The 27847-nt window shown below is 43.5% G+C and overlaps 1 protein-coding gene across 3 annotated transcripts in view; it reads right to left on the bottom strand.

Moving 5' to 3' along the window:
- TCP11L1 (t-complex 11 like 1) overlaps window positions 1–27847 on the bottom strand; it is a 227405-nt gene that overhangs the window by 18072 nt on the left and 181486 nt on the right. For all 3 annotated transcript variants that reach the window (XM_073658119.1, XM_073658118.1, XM_073658117.1), the window contains 2 exons: window positions 19695–19815; window positions 17660–17880 (listed from right to left, as the gene is read on the bottom strand). In XM_073658119.1, coding sequence (XP_073514220.1) covers window positions 17660–17880; window positions 19695–19815 — 342 coding nt within the window. The remainder of the gene's footprint in view (window positions 1–17659; window positions 17881–19694; window positions 19816–27847) is intronic.

Below are 27847 nucleotides of genomic sequence, written 5' to 3'. Positions count from 1 at the left end.
AAGTGGACGGACGAAGGTCACACATTACACCACTGCTCCCATAGAAGTGGATGGCGCAGGGTCACACATTACACCACTGCTCCCATAGAAGTGGAAGGAGCAGGGTCACACATTACACCACTGCTCCCATAGAAGTGGAAGGAGCAGGGTCACACATTACACCACTGCTCCCATAGAAGTGGATGGAGAAGGGTCACACGTTACACCACTGCTCCCATAGAAGTGGACAGAGCAGAGTCACACATTACACCACTGCTCCCATAGAAGTGGACAGAGGAAGGTCACACATTACACCACTGCTCCCATAGAAGTGGATGGAGTGGAGGTCACACATTACACTACTGCTCCCATAGAAGTGCGTGGAGCAGGGTCACACATTACACCACTGCTCCCATAGAAATGGATGGAGCGGGGTCACACATGATACCACTGCTCCCATAGAAGTGGACAGAGGAAGGTCACACATTACACCACTGCTCCCATAGAAGTGGATGGAGCGGGTTCACACATAACACCACTGCTCCTATAGAAGTGGATGGAGAGGGGGTCACACATTACACCACTGCTCCTATAGAAGTGGATGGAGAGGGGGTCACACATTACTCCACTGCTCCCATAGAAATGGACAGAGCAGGGTTCACATATTATACCACTGCTCCCATAGAAATGGACGGAGCGGGGTCACACATACCACTGATCCCATAGAAGTGGATGGAGCTGGGTCACACATTACACCACTGCTCTCATAGAAGTGGACGGACGAAGGTCACACATTACACCATTGCTCCCATAGAAGTGGATGGCGCAGGGTCACACATTACACCACTGCTCCCATAGAAGTGGAAGGAGCAGGGTCACACATTACACCACTGCTCCCATAGAAGTGGAAGGAGCAGGGTCACACATTACTCCACTGCTCCCATAGAAGTGGATGGAGCAGGGTCACACGTTACACCTCTGCTCCCATAGAAGTGGACGGAGCAGAGTCACACATTACACCACTGCTCCCATAGAAGTGGACAGAGGAAGGTCACACATTACACGACTGCTCCCATAGAATTTGATGGAGCGGAGGTCACACATTACACGACTGCTCCCATAGAAGTGCGTGGAGCAGGGTCACACATTACACCACTGCTCCCATAGAAGTGGACGGAGCAGAGTCACACATTACACCACTACTCCCATAGAAGTGGATGGAGCGGAGGTCACACATTACACCACTGCTACCATAGAAGTGGATGGAGCGGGGTCACACATTACACCACTGCTCCCATAGAAATGGATGGAGCGGGGTCACACATTACACCACTGCTCCCACAGGAGTGGACAGAGTAAGGTCACACATTACACCACTGCCCCCATATAATATGGAGCAGGGTCACATATTATACCACTGCTCCCATAGAAATGGATGGAGCGGGGTCACACATTACACCACTGCTCCCATGGAAATGGATGGAGCGGGGGTCACACATTACACCACTGCTCCCACAGAAGTGGATGGAGCAGGGTCACACATTACACCACTACTCCCATAGACGTGGATGGAGCGGGGGTCACATATTATACCACTGCTCCCATAGAAATGGATGGAGCGGGGTCACACATTATATCACTGCTTCCATAGAAATGGACGGAGCAGGGTCACATTATACCACTGCTCTCATAGAAATGGACGGAGCGGGGTCACACATTACACCACTGCTGCCATAGAAGTGGATGGAGCGGGGTCACACATTACACCACTGCTCCCATAGAAATGGATGGAGCGGGGTCACACATTACACCATTGCTCCCACAGAAGTGGATGGAGCGGGGTCACACATTATACCACTACTTCCATATAATATGGAGCGGGGTCACACATTACATCACTACTCCCATAGAAGTGGATGGAGCGGGGGTCACATATTATACCACTGCTCCCATAGAAATGGACGGAGCAGGGTCACATTATACCACTGCTCTCATAGAAATGGACGGAGCAGGGTCACACATTACACCACTGCTCCCACAGGAGTGGACAGAATAAGGTCACACATTACACCACTGCCCCCATATAATATGGAGCGGGGTCACATATTATACCACGGCCCCCATAGAAATGGACGGAGCGGGGTCACACATTACACCACTGCTCCCATAGAAATGGATGGAGCGGGGTCACACATTACACCACTGCTCCCACAGAAGTGGATGGAGCGGGGTCACACATTACACCACTGCTCCCACAGAAGTGGATGCAGCAGGGTCACACATTACACCACTGCTCCCACAGAAGTGGAAGGAGCAGGGTCACACATTACACCACTGCTCCCATAGAATTGGATGGAGCGGGGTCACACATTACATGACTGCTCCCATAGAAATGGACGGAGCAGGGTCACATTATACCACTACTCCCATAGTAGTGGATGGAGCGGGGGTCACATATTATACCACTGCTCCCATAGAAATGGACGGAGCTGGGTCACACATTACATTACACCACTGCTCCCATAGAAATGGACGGAGCGGGGTCACACATTATACCACTGCTGCCATAGAAGTGGACAGAGGAAGGTCACACATTACACCACTGCTCCCATAGAAGTGCATGGAGCGGGGGTCACACATTACACCACTGCTCCCATAGAAGTGCGCGGAGCAGGGTCACACATTACACCACTGCTACCATAGAAGTGGATGGAGCGGGGTTACACATTACACCACTACTCCCATAGAAATGGACGGAGCGGGGTCACACATTAGACCACTGCTCCCACAGAAGTGGACAGAGGAAGGTCACACATTACACTACTGGTCCCATATAAGTGGATGGAGGGGGGTCACACATTACATCACTGCTCCCATAGAAATGGACAGAGCGGGGTTCACATATTATACCACTGCTCCCATAGAAATGGACGGAGCGGCGTCACACATACCACTGCTCCCATAGAAGTGGATGGAGCTGGGTCACACATTACACCACTGCTCTCATAGAAATGGACGGACGAAGGTCACACATTACACCACTGCTCCCATAGAAGTGGATGGCGCAGGGTCACACATTACACCACTGCTCCCATAGAAGTGGAAGGAGCAGGGTCACACATTACACCACTGCGCCCATAGAAGTGGAAGGAGCAGGGTCACACATTACACCACTGCTCCCATAGAAGTGGATGGAGCAGGGTCACACGTTACACCACTGCTCCCATAGAAGTGGATGGAGCAGAGTCACACATTACACCACTGCTCCCATAGAAGTGGATGGAGCAGAGTAACACATTACACCACTGCTCCCATAGAAGTGCGTGGAGCAGGGTCACACATTACACCACTGCTCCCATAGAAGTGGATGGAGCGGGGGTCACACATTACACCACTGCTCCCACAGGAGTGGACAGAGTAAGGTCACACATTATACCACTGCTGCCATAGAAGTGGACAGAGGAAGGTCACACATTACACCACTGCTCCCATAGAAGTGCATGGAGCGGGGGTCACACATTACACCACTGCTCCCATAGAAGTGCGCGGAGCAGGGTCACACATTACACCACTGCTACCATAGAAGTGGATGGAGCGGGGTTACACATTACACCACTGCTCCCATAGAAATGGACGGAGCGGGGTCACACATTAGACCACTGCTCCCACAGAAGTGGACAGAGGAAGGTCACACATTACACTACTGGTCCCATATAAGTGGATGGAGGGGGGTCACACATTACATCACTGCTCCCATAGAAATGGACAGAGCGGGGTTCACATATTATACCACTGCTCCCATAGAAATGGACGGAGCGGCGTCACACATACCACTGCTCCCATAGAAGTGGATGGAGCTGGGTCACACATTACACCACTGCTCTCATAGAAATGGACGGACGAAGGTCACACATTACACCACTGCTCCCATAGAAGTGGATGGCGCAGGGTCACACATTACACCACTGCTCCCATAGAAGTGGAAGGAGCAGGGTCACACATTACACCACTGCGCCCATAGAAGTGGAAGGAGCAGGGTCACACATTACACCACTGCTCCCATAGAAGTGGATGGAGCAGGGTCACACGTTACACCACTGCTCCCATAGAAGTGGATGGAGCAGAGTCACACATTACACCACTGCTCCCATAGAAGTGGATGGAGCAGAGTAACACATTACACCACTGCTCCCATAGAAGTGCGTGGAGCAGGGTCACACATTACACCACTGCTCCCATAGAAGTGGATGGAGCGGGGGTCACACATTACACCACTGCTCCCACAGGAGTGGACAGAGTAAGGTCACACATTACACCACTGCCCCCATATAATATGGAGCGGGGTCACATATTATACCACTGCTCCCATAGAAGTGGATGGAGCGGGGGGTCACATATTATACCACTGCTCCCACAGAAGTGGATGGAGCGGGGGTCACACATTACACCACTGCTCCCATAGAAGTGGACAGAGTAAGGTCACACATTACACCACTGCTGCCACAGAAGTGGATGGAGCGGGGTCACACATTACACCACTGCTCCCACATTAGTGGACAGACGAAGGTGACACATTACACCACTGCTCCCTTAGAAATGTGTAACCTTGCTCTGTCCACTTCTATGGGAGCAGTGGTGTAATAGGATAAACGTCCAGTAAGTATAGAATTTCACAATAATACATACTACATATTATAAATGTGCACCCTTTAGTGCCTTTTATGTGGCACTAAAGGGTGTTTACCCTAATAAATGAAAAAAACCGACTTGGGCCCCCCTCCCTATTTTTGATACCCAGGCAAGGTAAAGCAGACAGCTGCGGGCTGATATAATCAGGCTGCGAAGGTCCCTGGTTATTGGGCCCTTCCCAGCCTAAAAATACCTGCCCTCAGAGGCCCTAGAATTCGCGCATCACATTAGATTGCGCTTTGCCAGCCCCTTCCCGACTGCCCTGGAGCGGTGGCAATCAGGGTAATGATAGTTGCGGTTGATGACAGCTGTGAATTGTCAAAATTAACATCTGGCATTAAGCCCTCAGGTTAGTAATGGAGAGGAGTCAATCAGACACCCCCATTACTAACCCAATAATGAAAAAAAAACAGGCAGAAAAATACATTTTATTTGAATAAAGACTTCCCGACACTTTCCCTGGTTCATCAATTTACTTTTGGAAAAACAAAAACCCAAGCAGGTCTGACTAGTCCATGGCGTTCCCACAACGATTCCCAAATCTGGCGTCCAAAGGCTATGGAGCTTTGTTTAGAGAATGGAGCTCCATAGGCCGTAGCAGCAGCCACTCCGGGTCTCGCTGTGCTTCCACGAGACCCGGCGGCTGTGATGAGCAGTGACCTCAGTAACTACACCGCTCATCAGAGTCGCTTAGCATCTCTGTATAATGGCCCCATATAGTGCCCCACAGTATAAAGGCCCCACATAATGCACCACAGTATAATAGCCCCATATAGTGACCTACAATATATATACTATGTATACTATATGGCCCCCTCCTCCTGGTACAGTACAGACCAAAAGTTTGGACACACCTTCTCATTTAAAGATTTTTCTGTATTTTCATGACTATGAAAATTGTACATTCACACTGAAGGCATCAAAACTATGAATTAACACATGTGGAATTATATACTTAACAAAGAAGTGTGAAACAACTGAAAATATGTCTTATATTCTAGGTTTTTCAAAGTAGCCACCTTTTGCTTTGACTGCTTTGCACACTCTTGGCATTCTCTTGACGAGCTTCAAGAGGTAGTCACCGAAAATGGTCTTCCAACTATCTTGAAGGAGTTCCCAGAGATGCTTAGCACTTGTTGGCCCTTTTGCCTTCACTCTGCGGTCCAGCTCACCCCAAACCATCTCGATTGGGTTCAGGTCTGGTGACTGTGGAGGCCAGGTCATCTGGCGTAGCACCCCATCACTCTCCTTCTTGGTCAAATAGCCCTTACACAGCCTGGAGGTGTGTTTGGGGTCATTGTCCTATTGAAAAATAAATGATGGTCCAACTAAACGCAAACCGGATGGAATAACATGCGCTGCAAAATGCTGTAGTAGCCATGCTGGTTCAGTTTGCCTTCAATTTTGAATAAATCCCCAACAGTGTCACCAGCAAAGCACCCCCACACCATCACACCTCCTCCTCCATGCTTCACGGTGGGAGCCAGGCATGTAGAGTCCATCCGTTCACCTTTTCTGCATCGCACTAAGACACGGTGGTTGGAACCAAAGATCTCAAATTTGGACTCATCAGACCAAAGCACAGATTTCCACTGGTCTAATGTCCATTCCTTGTGCTCTTTAGCCCAAACAAGTCTCTTCTGCTTGTTGCCTGTCCTTAGCAGTGGTTTCCTAGCAGCTATTTTACCATGAAGGCCTGCTGCACAAAGTCTCCTCTTAACAGTTGTTGAAGAGATGTGTCTGCTGCTAGAACTCTGGGTGGCATTGACCTGGTCTCTAATCTGAGCTGCTGTTAACCTGCGATTTCTGAGGCTGGTGACTCAGATAAACTTATCCTCAGAAGCAGAGGTGACTCTTGGTCTTCCTTTCCTGGGGCGGTCCTCATGTGAGCCAGTTTCTATGTAGCGCTTGATGGTTTTTGCAACTGCACTTGGGGACACTTTCAAAGTTTGCCCAATTTTTCGGACTGACTGACCTTCATTTCTTAAAATAATGATGGCCACTCATTTTTCTTTACTTAGCTGCTTTTTTCTTCCAAAATACAAATTCTAACAGTCTATTCAGTAGGACTATCAGCTGTGTATCCACCAGACTTCTTCACAACACAACTGATGGTCCCAACCCCATTTATAAAGCAAGAAATTCCACTTATTAAACCTGACAGGGCACACCTGTGAAGTGAAAACCATTTCCGGTGACTACCTCTTCAAGCTCATCAAGAGAATGCCAAGAGTGTGCAAAGCAGTCATCAAAGCAAAAGGTGGCTACTTTGAAGAACCTAGAATATAAGACATATTTTCAGTTGTTTCACACTTCTTTGTTAAGTATATAATTCCACATGTGTTAATTCATAGTTTTGATGCCTTCAGTGTAAATGTACAATTTTCATAGTCAAAAAAATACAGAAAAATCTTTAAATGAGAAGGTGTGTCCAAACTTTTGGTCTGTACTGTATATATATGTGACCCCCTCCTCCTGGTATATATCGCCCCCATCATGATATATGGCCACATATATTCACGACATAGAAAAAACAAACACTTGTGCTGCATCCTGTTCAGTGTGTTCAGAGCACAGTAGATGGATGATCTCCCTGCTCTGCCCTGAACAGGTCGGCGGTGAGCAGTGATCTGTGATCACAGCTGAAGCGCAGATACTCACATCACCCGGACTTCCACTCCCCGTCATTTCCTCTCCCCAGCAGCTTCTGTCAGTGCATGTGCTGATGGGAAAATTAAGCCCACAGCATACATAGTGGGCTTCACAAAGATGGCCGCTATCTCCTCCCACAGCAGCAACCTGGAGAGCCCAGGGGGTGTGCCCAGTTTGCAGCTAGAGGAAGGAGGAGAGGCCTCTAATGTTAAAGAGAGGGTCGCTGCCCGACAGCAGTCTCTTATGCTCATGGCTGCCGTAAGTGAGGTGTGTAAGAGTGCTGCTTAGCTTCTTACACACACCCCCAAATGAAAATGGCAGTCCCCAGTAGCTGAAATAAAAATTAAGAAAGAAAAAAGTATTAAAGCATTACATTTAATTTTGTGCTAAAAATAATTGATTATATAATCAATAATTATTAATACAAAATTAAAAATCGTGGTACCTTCCCTTTAACGCATGATTCCACATTTACTTGTACTGCACACAAAAAATAGGTGGAATAGCCTTTAATTTTCCAAAGCTCCAAACTGTTAATCAGAGTAATTATACATATTTATAGCGGATGAAATAAGTATGTCACAAATGTATTTCTAAAGGTGCTATTCACACGAAATTCTCACCAGATGTCAGTAACAATCCATCCAATCCACACAGGCAAAGAAATCAAACCATAGATGTCCATAAATTAAGTTATGTGTAATACTGAGAAATGACACAGGGAAAAAGTATTAAACACATGAAGAAAGAGGTGCAAAAAAGCCATGGAAAGTCATAACACCAGCTGAAATCTATCAGTAATTAGAAAGCAATCATGCCACTTAGTGAAAAATAATATCAACTGGTTAAACTGATGGCCTATAAAAAAGGTGTCTCATTACCAAGCTTCCACGCAAGAAACATCTCGTGATGGGTAACACCAGTGAGCTGTCTCAAACCTTGGCAACATTATTGTTGTAAAACATACTGATGGCATGAACAGAAACATTTCTAAACTACTGAAGCTTCCAGTGAGCATTGTTGGGGCCTTAAACCAGAAATGGAAAGAACATATTTTCACAATAAACCATCCAAGACCAGCCGCTCTCCGCAAGATTTCAGTCAGAGGAGTGAATTATATCAGAAGAGTTGTCCAAGAGGCAAAGACCACCTGTGGAAAACTACAGAAAGACCTGGAATCAGCAGGTACAATTGTTTCAAAGAAAACTAAGTAATGTACTCAAATTCCATGGCCTGTATGCACGCTCACCACGCAAGACTCCATTCCTGAATAAAAAGCATTTTTAAGCGCGTTTAAGGTTTGCTCAACAACATTTAGACAAGTCAATGAAATACTGGGAGAATATAGTTTGGTCAGATGAGACCAATATTTAACTCTTAGTATGCCATAATACATGTTTGGAGGCCAAAAGGCACTGCATACCAACCCAAAACCATACCAACAGTGAAGTTTGGAGTTGGGAACATCATGGTGTGGGGCTGTTTTTCAGCATACAGCAGTGACAAACTTAATATAATTGAAGGAAGGATGAAGAAACAAATGTACCGAGACATTCTTGAAAAAATCTGCTGTCATCCACCATCCACTAGAATGGCCCAATCACCTGACCTGAATCCAATAGAAAATGTATGGAAGGAACTAAAGCTCAGAGTTCATAGAAGGAGACCACGGGACATTCAGGATTTCAAGAGTGTTTATATGGAAGAATGAGCCCAAATCACACCTGAGCAATGCATGTGATTAGTTTCTCCATACAGGAGGCGTCTTGAAGCTGTCATCATCAACAAAGGCTTTTGTAAGAAGTATTAATTACATTTCAGAAAGCGAGTCCAATACTTTTTCCCTGTATCATATCTCATTATTAGACATAATTTATAGACACCTACAGTGGCCTGCGAAAGGATTCTCAATTGGATTAAGGTCTGGGCTTTGACTAGGCTACTCCAAAACATTTACACGTTTCCCCTTAAACCACTCGAGTGTTGCTTTAGCAGTATGCTTTGGGTCATTGTCTTGTTACAAGGTGAACCTCCATCCCAGTCTCAAATCACTGACAGACAAATAGATTTTGCTCAAGAATATCCCTGTATTTCGCACCATCCATCTTCCCCTCGACTCGGATCATTTTCCCGGTCCCTGTTGCCAAAAAACATCCCCAAAGCATGATGCTGCCACCACCATATTTCACTGTGTGGATGGTGTTCTTGGGGTGATGAGTAGTGATGAGAGAGCACTAAAATGCTCAGGTACTCGTTGCTCGGGTCGAGCAAATTGGAATACTTGGGTGCTCGACCCGAGCAACGAGCCCAATGTAAGTCTATGGGAAAATCGAGCATTTTCCAGGCGGCTCCCCCCGGCGGTCTGCAGTGGGCCTAAAAATTGCCCAAATCGATGGGAACAGTGCTCAAATGACATGGGAACAGCATGGGGAAGACCCCTGGAAGCATTTCTAACTCCCAGGTCACTGCTGTCAACAACGTTGTCAAAGTATTACGCCACTTTTACAGACTCACAATAAAACATACAAAAACAAAAACGAAATGGATTTTCCTGGGAAATATATTAAGGAACATCCTTTCCAGGGTAATGACTAGTATATATGGCAAAATAAATAACCAAAACTACTCCTCCACACCTTGGGCTATGTTCACACGTAGCGTTTTTGATGCGTTTTTTTACTTTTGCATTGCTTTCAACTGTGACAAATGCATTCACTGGGAAATGTCATTTTAACATTTTACAACCTTATCTGGCCATGTGGTGTGTGACACATCATCAGACACATCCTGTTTTATTTATGATGGAGGGACTCTGAAAGTCATAAAGCCTATTTTTATAGGGCCATCAGACGGCCCTTACTATTCTTAAAAGGCCAGCAGTCAGCCCTCGCTATTGCTAGAGAGCCATTGTTAAGCTTTAGCTGAGCACTCCACCCCTATGCCTCAGGTGGTTTTAATTGCAGTAGGATCTTACTTTCCCACATATAGGCAGACGGATGTCCCTTAGAGAGGTATTCACATTGGTAGGGTCCGGACATTGAGAAAAGCCTTACCGCGGCTGTCAGGTACACATGAATTGGCCAATTTATGCGCTAAGGTTTCTCATTTATTTCTATTTTCTACAGCAGTAATACCATTCATATTTCATACTTCATATTTACATACTTAGCGTTGCAGAGTGCTACTTTGTTTGTCATTTGTGCTATATGACTATTTATGGGACGATTTGCAAAAGTGTTGGCACCAGAACTTTTTACCATCTACTTACTCTGTGTATGAGCCTTGATACCTACTTGTTATTTATACTTTGGGATTTACCTTTTCTCACATACATTAAACTTGGCTGGTTATCTAGACACATATACTTCTTGCCTATTCACCATTTTATATAATTTTACATTTCGGGTAATTATTACTATATTTTTTTCTCCTGTTCGGCTTATACATTTTCTTTGTTTTTGCCCTGTTGGATATTTATTTTCCTTTTCCTTGTTTTTAACTTATATTCTTAAATAAAGATTTATATTATTTGTATTTACCTTTGTCCTAGCGCCTCTCTTTTCCTTATTGGTTAATTTGTAAATTTTTAGTCAACTGTGTATATGCCCCAGCAAGAAAACAATAAAATAATTTGCCTCCCCTGTGTCTTTCCCGCACAGCGCTCTTTTACATTGGTTGTGTTGGCCTCTTCTAACATGTCATTGCTCCATCATTCAGTAAGGGTCATCATCGTGTTGCCTGTAAACACTAAGAGATTTCCCCAAATGGTGAGAAAGGGAGTGGATCATGGCTTCTCGCAGGGTCCCTGCTGCATTCGGTTGTGTCTGTATAAGTGATGCTGCAGGAAGCCATAGTTGGCTCACCACCATGCAAATAACAAAAAATCACCAGGTTGTCTAGGGAGAAGGAGGGATTCCAGGCCCAGAAGAGCTCATCTTTCCATCCCGATCTCCATCATCAATCCACTGGATCACATATTCAGAAAAGAACGTAACACAGTTAAGCATTATTATATACATTGTCCTCCCTAATAACCGGCAGCTACCGATTCCTTTGTGAGGTTTGTATTTGTTTAGGGGATATGTGTGTATTAATTGTGGGCTGAGATGAATGGGGGTTATACGTACTATTTGCGAGTCAAATAAAGTGATAATGCATGAATGATAAGGACAAAATGTTGTGCGCAGTGCCGCTTTTTCGAATCTCCTACATGAAAGCACGGTGGCTCAGTGGTCAGCAATGTAGCCATATAGTCCTGGGGTTCGGGGTGCAAATCCCACCAAGGACAACATCGGCAAGGAGTTTGCATGTTCTCCCCGTGTTTGTGTTGGTTTTCCCCCACAATCCAAAGGCATACTAATAGTGGGAGTATGAGGATGATGTCTGTAATTAATGGCCCTATATAAGTAAAATAAATTACATAAAAATACAATTTCCCTCTGAAAAGTTTGCAAGTATATGATAGATCCATCTTGAAATCATGGTGGTTTAACCGTTTCCCAACATGTGACGTACTTGTACAGTGGCGACCAAAAGTTTTGCTTTTTTTTTTAAGTGTGATTCCTTCTGTCTGGTTGTTGTGATGCCATTTTCCTGGTGATTTTAGTAAACTGGAAGCAAATCGTTGTCAACTCTAAGGACGAAAATTGTGTTTGACATTGTTTTATCCCTTTATGTTAGTTTTCACCATTTGCTGGGCCAAGTGGTTTGCATATTTTGTCATGGGTAGTCGAATTTCGCCTGCATTTTTTTTTTTTGTGTGTGTGTTTTTAGGTTAAATAATGGCAAAGCCAAATTTATCCCCAGATGTCAGGAAGCTTATTATTCTGAGAGTGAAGTCAGGCAAAAGCCAAAAAGAGGAGCTATGGGATTCAACTATTCTCAGAATCAAGCGTCGCGTATATTAACCCCTTTACCCCCGAAGGTGGTTTGCACGTTAATGACCAGGCAAATTTTTCCAATTCTGACCTCTCGCACTTTTTATGAGGCAATTACTCTGGAACGCTTCAACGGATCCCACTGATTCTGAGAATGGTTTTTTGTGACATGTTGTACTTCATGATAGTGGTAAAATTTATTCCATCTGACTTGCATTTATTTGTGAAAATATCGGAAATTTGGCGAAAATTTTGAAATTTTCAAAATTTTAATTTCCATGACATTAAATCAGAGAGATGTGTCACAGAAAATAGCGTTTCCCACATGTCTACTTTACATCAGCACAATTTTGGAACTAACTTTTTTTTGGGGTTAGGAAGTTATAAGGGTTAAAAGTTGACCAGCGATTTCTCATTTTTCCAACAAATTTACAAAACCATTTTTTTAGGGACCACATCTTATTTGAAGTGACTTTGAGAGGTCTTTATGACAGAAAATACCCAAAAGTGACACCATTCTGAAAACTGCACCCCTCAAGGTGCTCAAAACTACATTCAAGAAGTTTATTAACCCTTCAGGTGCTTCACTGGAATTTTTGGAATGTGGAAGAAAAAAATGAACATTTAACTTTTTTCACAAAAATGTTACTTTAGACCCAATTTTTTTTTATTTTTGCAACGGTAGCAGGAAAAAATGGACCCCAAAATTTGTTGTGCAATTTCTCCTGACTAAGCTTATACCCCAATTGTGGGGGAAACCACTGTTTGGGCACATGGCAGGGTCGTAAGGGAAGGAGCGCCATTTGAATTTTTGAATGTAAAATTTGCTTGAATTAGCGGACGCCATGTCGCATTTGGGGAGGCCCTGATGTGCCTAAACAGTGGAAATCCCCCACAAGTTACACAATTCTGGAAACTAGATCCCTCAGGGAACTTATCTAGATGTGTAGTGAGCACCTTGAACCACCAGGTGCTTCAAAGAAGTTTATAACATTCAGTCGTAAAAACTAAATTTTTACATTTTTCCCACAAAAATGTTTTTCAGCCCCCAATTTTGCATTTTCATAAGGGTAACAGGAGAAATTGCACCATGCAATTTCTCCTGAGTAAGCCGATACCCCATATGTGAGGAAAAAATACTGTTTGGGTGCACGGCAGAAGGGAAGGAGCACTGTGTGACTTTTTGAATGCAAAATTGGCTGGAATCGAGTCCGGATGCTATGTTGTGTTTGGAGAGCCCCTGATGCGCCAAAACAGTGGAAACCCCCACAAGTGACCCCATTTTGAACCCAGAGGTACGACACAGAATTTGATAACATTAGGTGATCATATTGAATAAGTTGTCAGTCTTGAGCACAAGTGCTCGCTACTTGAGTTTGCATCGGGTACTCGGATATGCACCAAGTATCGTGGATCATCGACTGACATGCTCTAGTCCCTGCCCCACATGTTTCACGGTTATTAGACACCCCCAAAAAAAAACATGCGGGGATCGCTCATACATGGCAGGCAATCCATGCAACTTTTTTGGCCACGAAACATATGGGGAGGAGACTCGAGCATGTCACTCGAGCACCTGCGATACTCGGTGCATACCTGAGCACCCGATGCAAACTCAAGTAGCGAGCACCTGCTCTCAACACTAGTTGCCATATTGTCGTCATTTTTTTTCTTTACTTTTGAAAAAATCCCAACCCCAACACAACCCTAACCCCAACCCTAATACAACCCCAAACCTAGCACAATCCTAACCCCAACCCTAATACAACCTTAACCCTAGCACAACCCTAACACAACGCTAACCCTAGCACCACCCTAACCCTAGCACAACCCTAACCCTAGCACATCCCGAACCCTAGCACATCCCTAACCCTAGCACATCCCTAACCCTAGCACATCCCTAACCCTAGCACATCCTTAACCCTAGCACATCCTTAACCCTAGCACAACCCTAACCCTAGCACATCCTTAACCCTAGCACAATCCTAACCCTAGCACAATCCTTACCCTAGCAAAATCCTTACCCTAGAGTTTATTTTTTATGCCGTTCCTCGTGCAGTACAAGTGATTCGACTACTTTATTCTTTGGGTCGATGTGATTACAGTGATACCAGATTTATATTGGGTTTTTATGATTGACAGCTGTCACACACTAAAAAACCCTTTTTTTGCAAAGACTAGTTTTTGCATCGCCATATTTTGAGACCTATAATTTTTCCATATTTCTGCTGACATTCATGTAAGAGCTTGTTTTTTGCGGGACAAGTTGACGTTTTTCTTGGTACCATTTTCGGGCACGTGCCATTTTTTGATCGCTTTTAGGGTTGAGCGAGTATGTTCTGTCCGATTATGCTCGGGCCGAGCTCCGAGTATTTACAGCTGCTCGGTGATAAGGTTAAATCGCTCTCGTGTGCATGATTTGCAACTGTTTGACAGCTTTATTACATGTGAGGAATGTGTAAGAAATAGACATTCCTCACATGTAATAAAGCTGTCAAACAGTTGCAAATCATGCACACGGGAGCGATTTAACCTTATCACCGAGAAGCTGTAAATACTCGGAGCTCCGCCCGAGCATACTCGGCGAAAGGGTTAATAGAACATACTCGCTCAACACTAATCGCTTTCTATTCCGATTTTTGGGAGGAGGAATAAACAAAAAACAACAATTCAGGAATTGGTTTTTTTTTTATGCCGTTCCGCGTGTGGTAAAATTGATAAGGCAGCGTTAATCTTCGGGTCGGTACGTTTACAGCGGTACCACATTTACATCTTTTTTTTAGGTTTTGGAGCTTTTACACAATAAAAACTATTTTATAGAAAAAATAATTTTTTTGCATCGCTTTATTCTGAGAGCTGTAACTTTTTTATTTGTTGGCTGATGGAGCTGTATGGCAGCTTGTTTTTTGCGGGACAAGATGATATTTTCAGCGGTACCATTTTTATTTACATTCGTCTTTTTGATTGCGTTTTATTTCATTTTTTGTTTGGCGGTATGATGATAAAGCATCGTTTTTTGCTTTGTTTTTTATTTTGTTTTTTTTACCGTGTTCACTAAAGGGGTTAACTAGTGGGACAGTTTTATAGGTCAGGTCGTTATGGACGCGGCGATACCAAATATGTGTACTTTTATTGTTTTTTCGTTTTTTTTCCATTATATTTATTTATGGGTACAGTATATTTTTCTTTTTTTTTGATTATTTTTCATTTTTTTTTAAATATTTTTACTTTTTTTTTTTTCCATTTTGATACTTATTTTTTTAACTTTTACACTTTGTCCCACTATGGGACTTTCATTTTTTGCAGGCTGATCACTTGCACAGCATAAAGATGAAGTATCATCCCCTATGTTGTGCAGGCTGTAAGCCCCTGCACACACAAGTTTGGTAGATTGTGCACTAAGCACAATCTATCTAACATGCTGATGCCTGGTGACCCGGATGTCGTCAACATCGGGTCACCATAGCAAGTATTCGGACCCGGCATACACAGCGCAGGATGCCGGATAGAAGGTGAGAGGCGTGCTCTTACCGGTGCATGTACTGGAAATGCTGTGATCGACTTTGATCGCAGCATTTCGGGTGTTAATGTTTCAGGAGCAGTGCGGCACCGCTCCTAGCACATAGTACTGGGTGTCAGCTGTGACAATCAGCTGACACCCGGCGACGATCGCACCAGCACAACGCCAGGGCGTAATAATACGTATAAGCCCAGGGCACAGATACGTATTATTACGTTCCACGTCAGAAAGGGGTTAAAGAAAGAAAAAGAAGGTTATGAAACAGCTGACAAACCTAGAAGTGGACGACCATGGAAAACTTCCTTTAGAGTTGATCACATTATAAAGAAAAAGTCAGTATCTGATGTCTATAAAATTGCTGTACAGATCTTGCATGAGATGAACGAAGAATATGGGGTCAAAGTGAGTCCCCAAACCGTGGTGTGACGGCTAAGAGCAGTAGGGTTGAATGCACGAGTTCCAGTCAAGAAGCCTTTCATCTCTGCAAAAACCAGAAGGTCCGACTTAAGTTTGCCAAAGAACACAGACAATGGAAAGAGACAGATTGGTGTAAGGTGTTTTGGTCGGGTGAATCCAAATTCAATCTGTTTGGTAGTGATGGCAAGCACTATATATACCACCGAATTGTAAAACATAATGATGTAAGGTACCAAACACCTACAGTTAAACATGGTGGAGGCAATGTCATGGTTTGGGGCTGCTTTTCTGCATCTGCCATTGGCCCTCTGCATAGAATTGATGAAAATATGAATGCTTCCATGTACAAGGATATACTGGAGAATGTAATGCTGCCACATGGTAAATACAAAGTAGGCAGTAGATGGAAATTCCAGCAAGACAATGATCCTAAGCACACATCCAATTTAGTCAAAAACTGGTTAGCAAAGAAAAAAGTTCACAACGCCTCCTGATGAGGATAGGCGAAACGTACGTTAGGGCGCTTTTTTGATAGGTCCACATTGAGCTGAGTATGCTAATTTATCTCTGTTTGCCGGACCTTCCAGTTTACATAGACTTTCGTATACTTTGAGCATCTATTGGTCAATATACTAGGGCTGTTATTATACACTATCTGTATTATCATTGTTAGTAAGGGATATGGCTCATGTGTCATTTATTTAGGACCCATCATTCATTTTTTATGATATTCCTTGCTTCTAGGTTATTATTATATACATGTGTGGATATTTTTAATGTATTCAATAAAAAGATTTATTTTATTATGGGAATGTTGTCACTCTATTTGAACCAAGTTAGTTCCTTCTGTCGCAAAGAAAAACGTTTGCCTGTTGCAATGGCCAAGCCAATCACCTGGTTTACACCCTATAGAGCACCTTTTGGATGAGTTATGGTAACGAGTTGTTTGCAGATTTGCAAATGGAATGGAGCAAGATCCCTCAAGATGTCTTGAATACCCTAGTGGCTTCAATGCCCCGTTGGTGTGGCGCAGTAATTAAAGCCCCGGTGCCCAGCCACTGTACTGAGAGTGTGGCACCCAGGAGAAAAGGAATCTTATCCCTCCCAGGAGCCGCCAGCTTTCAGCCATATAGACGTGACCAGAGCTATTACAGTTACCGCTCAAAGCACTGACAGCAGCAGCTGTAAGCCCGTCCTGTCACTGACTGACAGCTCAACTTTTTGCCATTTCACCGCAGCTGGAATTTTCCCCCATTTTCCAGTAGATTGCATAGTAATATGAATGGTTTCATTCAAAATTACATCTTGTCCCGCAAAAAAACAAGAGCTCACGCTGCTATAGTAACAAAAAAAATAATAATAATGGTTCTTGGGAAGAAAAAAAAAAAATTGGCAGCGGCAGGAAAAGGTTAATGATTGAGTTGATCAGAAGGCACCAAGGAACTACTGGTTTTGGAATAAGGATTCCATGCCCATTTCCTTGTATGGGGTTTTATCATTGGCACTATTATAGTGATCAGGTTACCTGAACAAGGGCACTGGCTCCTTTATATCTTGCAACTTCCTGACCTCTTCATCTCGAGCTGGTGCACACAAGGTCCCCATCATGCTTATGGTAAAGTTGGCTAGCTTGGGGATATCTAGGGTTCTATTTTCTGCTTCCTGCTTGATGAGCTCTAGATCCAGAACCTCATTGATCTGATTCCTCAGCCGTGAATGACCAGGTAACAGGAAAGAGAAGAGACTCTGTAAGAAAAAGTTGAGTTGCATTCAACCTGTCTGGCCAGAAAGGAATGGTGGCAGTAAGAGAAGCCGGTCACATCTCCTGACCTGAACTATGCCTGGCTGTATACGTACAAGATCATATGTATAATGAGGAATGAATGATGGGCAGGGTTACTAAATCTGGTCATACACATTAGATTGACATCCAAGCCCACTAATATTGGTGAGCCAACTGACAATCTAATGTGCATGGGGCCCGACTCGCCCACGTCTCCTTTCCGATTCTCACGTTGGGTCAGATGCCAATGGAGATAAGGATCAGGCAGTTGAATTTTAATTGTTCGATGATCTTAATTTTGGGGAACTAAGCAGCTACCACATATGTCTGGCAGTGGCTTATTCGCCCCTCCATACTGAGAATACATGCACCCTCAGCTGAGGGAAGGAATTTGTTTGGGGGCAGGGGAGAAAGCACAGGAGCCATGTGTATGGGTAGCCTTAGACTCTATAATATACACATGCAGGAAATCCACATTCCCATCAGATCAGTCTGGCATTTCTGGAAACCTGTGGTGTGTGAACAGGACGATACAGACAACAATAAACCAGCTAGCCATGTCCTGATGGACAGACATGAATATACAAGAGACTAGGAAATACTCCTATTTTATTATCACTCCGGTTTATTAGTGACTGATTTTCATAACTCAATATTATGGGATATGTAAACTAAGCACACACAATACATTAATGTCGGCTGAACCACACGCTTTCTGCGGGACAAGCTGACATGTAAGGTGTGGTGGTGTCACAGCACTCCTGTGAATGTGTGTATTTGGGGGGGGTGCTGGAAGAGATGGCTGATTGGATTGCAGCTCCTTTAATGATCCTTAGAGCTCCTGTCTTCTGCACATTGCTGTCGACTGGTCTGACAATCCATCAGTAGCTCTTTTTATCAGTTTTTTTTTAGATCAATAAATAATTTCTGCATCTTTAATAACATTTGCTAGCACGTCAGCAAACCGGAGCCACATGAAGTAATGAAAGCAGAAAAAAAAAAAGGAAGGAAGGTGCATTTACAGTGAAAGATTATAGTGAATGAGCTTTACTAAGATCGCTCGATAAACTTGCAGTGTAAACAAGCTGCCGATCACCCAAAGAACGAGAAAAAGTTCTTTTGTGGCTTAAAATCATTATTCTTGGCAGCACATTGTCATGTGTGAACAGGAACTGTGCTGCCGAGAGCAATGAGAGCCTATGTGCACTGAGTGATCTATTACAGAACGTACAAAGCGCATTGTTTACTTAAATGACTGCTGATCTGTAGATATTTCCTGATCGGTGGCCGTTTAGTGCCTTGGGTCAGTCGGTATAAACGGACCATTAGCCTAAGGCTACAGTCACCCATGTGTGTGACACGTCCTAGTGCCGCCTGCTTTGGCTCGGACATCACACTGACTTCGAGTTTCATTAACCCTGACACATCAATTTCAAAAATGGATCCGTCCTCCGGTGCAGGAGACTCAGAACACGTCCTATTCTCAGCTGCTTTGCAGATCAGACTCAGACAAGTCTATGGTGATCGGGAGACACAGAGGACACACTGAAGTAAGGCTTTGTATCGCAGAGATCCACTGTTAAAAATGAAGGGATAAATAAAACTCCAGTCTACCTGCTTTAGTAAAGAAAAAAAATGGATGAGAAAAAAACTGGAAGCCAATAGGATGACATCTGAGAATAAAATTGTTCTCTGGGATGGTAACACTGACATGGATGTGTGAATGTAGCCTTACATTTATCAGGCGAGACCTCTCCGGCTAGGACATTACTGTTACCTCTTTAAGTTCTCCCAGTAATATAATGGCATGATCATAAACTGGTGGCTCTTCACTGAACTGAGTCTCCAGGCAATCCCAGAAGGCTTTATGCACAATATCCCGAACTGTTCTTTCTAGACTACATGAGAAAAAAAAAAGGAAAATATATATAAAAAAAATGTTTTTAATTATAGACATGGCTACAAGGCTCTGCAGTGTGTTTTAATCCAGCATGTAGACCTCACAGGAGGTGATGGCAAACCTGGCCCAATCCCTACTGTAATGCTGAAGGACGGAGATCTGCAACGCTCTGCAGCTATTGTAAATCACTCCTGCCAGTAGTCTGCGAGGACACAGCTGTCGGCATTGATATTCGTTAACATTTCATTATAATCAGAATTTACATAATGTACTATAAATTAAGGACAAACTAATTATATAAAAATACAATTATCCACATAAATCAGTTACATGAAGGTATTTTCCCTTTTAGAAGCACATTTCCTTCCCTGGATTAGAACAAGGACATCTTGGTTATGGACAGACAAAGCCATGTACTATGCAGTGACGTGTCCCCCCGCCGGCATCAACACGGCCTCAGGAGGTCTGCACTGACAGACTGGAGGACACTTCACGCTCCTCTTTGTGCAGGGGAGTATGCCCTCGGCTCTGAGACAAGTGGCGTCCGCTGCTCACAGTGACCATGCATTGTCCAGCTTCCTCCAGATAATCCCAGTGTAAGGAGATTGCTGGCTGGCTGGCTGGAAGGGGTTACAGTAGCAAGGAACAAGGGAATTTGCATTTCCTCCTAAATTAGAAAACAATGTCTAAATCTCTAACACTATTCGAAATCCTTCCTTAACCAACATCATGGGGCTGACAACTAACTTTTAAAGGGAACTTGTCCCCAGGTTATCCCTGTATAAACTTAAGACTTTAAGTTGTCTTGACCAGCACTACAACAACCTGTTAATAAGCTCCTGGTTCCCCAAACATCAGACAATACTTTTTAGGACAATCCCGTGTCATAAGCTAATTGGCATGGTCCGGTCTGGCGGGTGTCAGCACCTTCTCCATCACCGGCCCTCCTGCCTGTCTGACGCCTCCTATGTCACCCATGTGTGGAGCCTGCGCAGCTCCTGTTCTCTGTGGTGCAGACAAGTGTTGAGCAGGCTGGATGGAGATGGTCTTCAGCTGAGTGATAACAGCATTTCCGCTCTGGTCTTTAGTCGGTATTCTCTTGTCTCTGCCATTGTGGACAAGGAACACAGAATAAAGCCTCATTCAGACATCCATCCATCGCGGTCAATCACGGTCCGTACATGAACTGTGATACACAGACGTCTGAATGAGGCTTAAAAGCATCATAGCCACCCTTTATAGGCTGATTAGTCATTTGAGTGCTGACAAGGGGTACAGGAGAGCATTATTTCTCATTAATCACAGGTAAGTCTAGGTTCACATTTGTATGTCTGCAGAAATATGATGTATGTGTAGGACATATAGGTGAAAAACATATGCAAGCATGTGCCATATACTGATCTAGGACTGTCTGAATTTCGATGTACAGAAGTGTTCAAAATAATAGCAGACCAATATGACTAACCAGATTAATCACTGTTTTTGGTATAAATTCTATTACCACATGTCAAACAATTTACCAGTTGGTGCAGTAGATTCTAAGAAAACCAACAGACTCAACATTCATGATCTGCAGGTTTTTGAGTCTGTGTATTTGGATAATTAATTGTAAGGGGCTGTGTTCAAAATAATAGCAGTGTGGAGTTCAATTAGTGAGGTCAATCATTCTGTGAAGAAATAGGTGTGAATCAGGTGGCCCTTATTTAAAGCAGCAGGATTGTCAGCAGGATTGTGCTCAGTAAACCAGAAGTTGGTTGACTCTATGCAACATAGATGTGAAGCAGTTCTAAAAAACTGTGGGTATACAACTAAATATTAGTTTAGTGATTCACATGAATGCTAAATCCTCAAACAAAGAGTACATATTGTGAGTTTGTAAAGACAAATGCAGACACTGCTATTTTTTAAAACAGCCCAATGTTCATTTTTTGTTATTTTCTGTAAAGTACCGTAGTTAAAAATTATATACATTTCTCTTCATGTTTTGAATTAGAAAACAGTGTGCAATGTTCCCAATGCATGGAAATAAAAACTAATAGAAAGATTTTGTGCTTAGATCATGTTTTTGAACAAACTGCTATTATTTTGAACACTACTGTATATATCAAGCCACATCTAGATACTTGTGTTGTTTTTTTTTAGGTATCTTTTTTATATTATTTTGGCAGATTCTGCCATGTTGGCAGCAAGATCGGCCGCCCTGTCCAATGCGGCTCGTAGAGCTTTATGGCTTAAATATTGGCCGGGTGATATCCAGGCCAGAACAAGACAGTGTTCTATTCCATGCGAGGGAGACCATCTCTTTGGGCCGGCTCTAGATGAAATTTTGGACAAAGTAAGCGATGTGAAGAAGGGATTCCCTAATCTATCCATGTCTTCCTATAGACGCTCATTTCGCAAAAGAAAATTTCTCCGTAAAAGACCGAAAAAAGAACAAAACAAGTGGGGGAATCGCAGGCCGAAAGGTAGAGGGCTTCTGTTCGGTTCTTCTCAGGGACCCCGGAAGCAGAGTCAATGACTCGTAGCCCAGGAAGGAGAGAGGCTATTGGGCTTCTTACCTGCCTGGACAAATATTTCAGCCAGTAACTAGATCCTCGATCTGATAGGTTCGGGTCTGAGGTCTGAGTTCCAAGCAATCCCTCACGAGAGATTCATCTTGACCCCGGTCCGTTCCTCTGAGAAAGAGCAACTAGCTCTACAAAAAGAGGTTCCGGATTTAGTGCAGAAGACCGTTCTGGTGGAGGTCCCAGCATCAGAAAATGGGTTGGGGTTCTACTCTCCCCTCTTCCTGGTTTCTAAACCTGACGGTTCCTTTAGAACTATCAATAAACTGAAAACCCTAAGTAGGTTCTTGAATGTTCGCACATTTAAAATGGAGTCCATTAGTTCGACAATAAAATTACTTTTTTCTGGGCGTTACAAGGTAGTATTGGATTTGAAGGATGCGCACTATCACGTTCCTATACATGCAGAATATCAAAGATACCTGAGGGTGGCCATAATTATGGACGGAGAAATAAAACATTTTCAGTTCAGGGCCCTGCCATTCGGTCTTTCCATAGCCCCTCGGGTGTTTACTAAAGTAGTGGCAGAAGTTATGGCTCAAATGCGGGAATTAATTCCTTATCTGGATGATTTTTTTAGTGGTAGGGAATTCGACCTACTAATGTAAAGAACACCTAAAGGAGGTGATGTCCATCCTTAATAATCTGGGCTGAGTGCTGAATATAGAAAAATCCAGGTTGAAACCTTCCAGGGTTCAACAATTTTTAGGGATTATGCTGGATTCAGTAGCTCAAACATGTTACCTTCCGGAAACTAAAACACAATGGATTAAGAGCCAGGTGGAGAAAGCCATAGCCAATCCGGTCATGTCCCTTAGAGGAGCAATGGCCCTGTTAGGTACCCTCGTTTTCCAGGGGTTCTATGGGCACAATACCATTCCAGGGTTTTGCATAATGAAGTTTCTCTTAAAGGGCGCTTAGAAGCAATTTTCTCTTTATCACCTCGGTCAGTGAAAGCCTTACAATGGTGTCAGGATGAAGCAAATCTTTCCCAAGGGGTTCCCTGGGCACCTAAGGTAACTAGGATAATCACCACAGACGCTAGTCCCAGGGGGGTGGGGAGCCCACCTGGGGGATATGGTGATTCAGGGTACCTGGTCAGATAACGAGAAGAACCTTCCCTCTAATGCAAAAGAACTTCTGGCAGTGGATAAGGTTGTGAATAATTTCTTAGTCTCCCTCCAAGGTCAAAACGTTAAGGTTCTCTCAGATAATCAAGTTACAGTAGCTTATGTGAACCACCAGGGTGGTACAAGGTCAAGATCACTGAAGAGAGTGACAGATCATCTCTTTCAGATTGCAGAAAGTCATCTCCTTTCCTTGACGGCCCTCCATATAAGGGGAACAGAAAACTCCAGAGTGGATTACCTAAGCCGCTATCCTCTGTTGCAAGGGGAATGGGAACTAAATCAGGAGATATTTACCCAAATAGTCAGAACATGAGGGTCTCCAGTAGTAGACTTATTTGCCAAGAAGCTAAATCGGAAGACAAAATTCTTCTGTTCTCTGAATCCCAAAGAAAATCCCTTGGCGGTGGACGCTCTCTTGGTACCTTGGAACTTCAGCCTGGCATATGCCTTCCCCCCGCTGTTACTACTTCCCAGGGTCATAAGAAAAATCAGGGAACACAAGGTGAGGGTTCTTTTGATCGGACCCTTCTGGCCCAATAGACCCTGGTTCTTGTGTCTGAGGAACATGTTTGTCTATCTCCGACCCTTGGGTCTTTCCTGAGGTTCCAGATCTCGTCTTCCAAAGGCCGCTTTCCCATGCTCAAGCAGCGGGCCTCCACTTGACGGCATGGAACTTGAAAACGCGTTGCTGAAACAAAAAGAGTTTTCCCAAAATCTAATAACTACCCTGATGCAGAGCAGAAAACCGATTACAACTCGGATTTATGCCAGAAGCTGGCATAAATTTTTATCCTTTTCAGGGTTTAGAGTTAGCAAGGGGGCACCAATAGGGAAACTCCTAGAATTTCTACAGAAAGGTCTGGAGCTAGGGTTGTTCACCAGCACTGTTCAGTATCTGCCCTGGGCGTCTTTTATAGCTGCGATCTTTAAGGTAACTACTGGATTTCTCATTTTATCAAGGCAGCTTTTAGATCCAGACCCATTGTTAAAACTAGCTAGGTCTCTTGGGACCTAACGGCCTTAAGTGGCATGCCTTTTGATCCAATAGAGTCAGCAACTCTCAAAAACCTCTCCATTAAGACAGCTTTACTGATAATTTTAACCTCGGCCAGGAGAATTAGTGACATTCAGGCCCTGTCTATGGCCTAGCCATTTACACAGATCCTGGACGACAGAGTGATTTTTAGGCCAGATCCTGCCTATCTCCCTAAAGTGGCCACTCTCTTCCACAGAATTCAGGAAGTCATCCTATCCTCCTTTTGTCCCAATCCAGGTAATGAAAAAGAAGCGCATTTATATACGTTGGATGTGAAAAGATGTGTGGTTAGGTACCTTTTAGTTACCAAAGACTTTAGGAAAGATAGCTTGTTGTTTAAATCTTACCAAGGGTCTAGGAAGGGGTCTAAAGTCACCATGTCCATCATAGCTAGATGGATTAGGGAGGCCATTTCTCTAGCGTATTCATCTAGTGGCGAGGAAGTGCCTGAAAGGTTGAAGGCTCATTCCACTCGGGCTGTAGCGACCTCCTGGGCTGAGAAGACAGGTGTCTCTATAGAAGACATATGTAAGGGTGCTACCAGGTCCTCTCCGTCTACATTCTATAGACATTATAGGTTAGAGATGGGTGTATCGGCTGACCTCACCTTTGGGAGAAGAGTGCTCCAGGCTCTGGTCCCTCCCTAGATTACTTTCATCTCTATAATTCTCTCGTGGTGCTGTTATGGTCGACCAATAAAGTCCTAAGTTACTTACCGGTAACAGGATTTCTCGGAGACGATGACAGCACCCTTATATTCCCTCCCTTCATGTTTGTGGGAGCACTCCCTTTTTACTAATTATAGACTCATGCTTAATAGGTGTCATGTGGTATGATGAAAATTATGGTTGTTTGTTGTGTTTATTAACCTGGCGGTCCTCTCAATGCTCTGTAATCCAACTGAGGCGGAGAGGGGTGCCGCCCTTTTTAAGCCTGTAGGTTTCCTGTCCTTGGTGGGCGGTCCCTCTCTCCTGTAACTCAGGACTTTTTTGTACATCCAAAAAAAAACAGCAACATAACGTAAAGCTGACAAAATGCAGTCGAAAGAACATTTTTATTTACTATTCCTTGCTCATTTTAGTCTATGGACACATCAGATTACAGGTTTTTGCAGTTTTGGCATATGCGCCCTGCAGAAAGCACTGAATAACTGTGAACCTTGTTAGTGGTTGTTGACCACATTATTTTGGTATTACCGTATGTGTTACGGTGGCAGGTGAACGTAACTCTGGTGGACGTGGACCAATGAGCCAGGCTTACTGTGGTGGGGCATGACTATGCGACTACCTGGTTTTCACTAGTGGTGAGGATAGAATTGGCTGCAGGTAGTCGCCAGGTACCACTCCAGGGCAGTCCCCAGGTCTGCAGCAGCTGACCAGGGGGTAAGAGGCACGGGTACCAGGTACAGGAGGGCAACGACAAAGAGAGGTCAGACAGTCCGAGGTCAGGGCAGGCAGCACAGAATCGGAAGGAATAGCCAGGGTCAGGAGCGGAGAGGTCAGACAGGACAGCAAGGCAAGCAGGGTCAATGGAGAATCAATACAAGCAAACGCACAAACTGGACACTAGCAGACAAACTAGTTAGGAACCAACGTTCGGGCATGGAGTGGTAGGTGGAGCTGCCTGATATAGATCCTGCTAATCTCTGCAGGACACAACATGGTTCTATGTACTGTGTAATGGCTGCTCCTGACCGTACAGGGATATGGTCTGATCATATCATAGCTCCATGGCAGTATACAGACAGGTCAGCACAGGATCGCAAATGATTATTTCTTTAAAGCAAAACATTGTTTAAAAACAGGTAGTGAAATGTTTTACCTCAGAGGAAGAATCATTTGTGATCTCCTGCTGTAATGTCTGTATACTCTTTGCTTCCTCCTCTGCCCAGGAGCTGTGGTATGATCAGACCATGTTCTGTACATGGTCAGACATTACACAGTACACAGCAGGGGCACATTTATAAAATTATCTCAGCACAGGAATATTTTACTTAAACACATCCAATTGTGGAAGTTATTATTATTCCAGGATCTATTAATTAAAATTAACTTTTGTCATGGGGAAAACCCCTTTAAATTCCCATAGAGACAGGCTACACCCCCCTAAGGGCAGATGGAAGCCGCATGAGGTAAAAGCCAGACACGAGGAAAAACCGCATGGTGAGCAGAGCGGCGCTGGCAAGGTCTGCAAGTCACCGCCGTGACAGTATGAAAGATGTATATGTTTTTTTCTCCATTATTCTCAATGGGAGACATATGGAAACAGACAGCAGTACATTTCAATTTGTTTTCCTGTCTGTACCATTAAAAGTTAATTGAGATGGTCTCCTTGGGACACCTTTTGGACACCTCTGAATCTATGAAAACCATACCTCTTGATTCATTCAACTTTTCCATCATTTTTACTTTCCAATCCCCCCTCCTCCTGTCCTCATGTTTAATGTTGGCCTTGTCTGTCTCCCAGTGTCTTTGAAATATTTAATCATGTAATGATTGATTCATACCAATAATCCATGAATGTCATAATGTAAGAATTTATTTTACTACATGCACTACAAATGTCTCAAATTAACTCAACTGAAATGTAGTGTCTCACTATTTATACTGTCTTGTTTTGTATGGAATTTAACTTCTTTCCTTATTCTGTAAAATATTAAAGTCTTTCACTAAAAAGTTACAACTAAAATAAAAAGTTAATGAGAAAAAAACTTAAATAAAAACAAATTTAGATGTAGATGACATATACATTAAAATTCAGTTGTTTTCTTTTCAATTTAGTATTCTTATTTTCCTATCCAAATGTTATTTTCATGTCTTGTGCTATTCTGAATCAAACACAAAACCTAAGATAAAAACTTAATATGTAAATAATTTGCAGTAAATAAACAAATAGCAATAGTGCATGAAAACAATATAGGGTGCTTAGTTATCATAATTTTGATTAAAAAAAAATGTAAAAGCCATCCCACCACGTCACAGTGACCTTATTCAGGATGGTCCTAATCTCTTATATTAAAACCTTACCATTTGTCAAGTGACGTACAAGTGGATAAGGACTGAGAAGGAATGAGACTTGGCTAGTGGACACGCAGCCATGTGGAACCACATGCATATAATGTCCAGCTCAAAAGAAAGGGAGACCACACTTTTATTTGTACAGAGTGCAAAAAAAACAAACAAAAAACCCAAAGAGATTAACTGGAATATAAGATGGTGTGCATGTCTAATGTAAGCGCATGTTCACACATGGCCACTAAACAGACAAAACCCAACATAAAAACATACATTCTGGACATTA

Source organism: Phyllobates terribilis, unplaced genomic scaffold, assembly GCF_046119375.1.
Source record: "Phyllobates terribilis strain yellow unplaced genomic scaffold, ASM4611937v1 Scaffold_13__5_contigs__length_258822181, whole genome shotgun sequence".
NCBI lineage: Eukaryota > Metazoa > Chordata > Amphibia > Anura > Dendrobatidae > Phyllobates > Phyllobates terribilis.
This window is presented reverse-complemented; position numbering and strand designations above follow the sequence as displayed.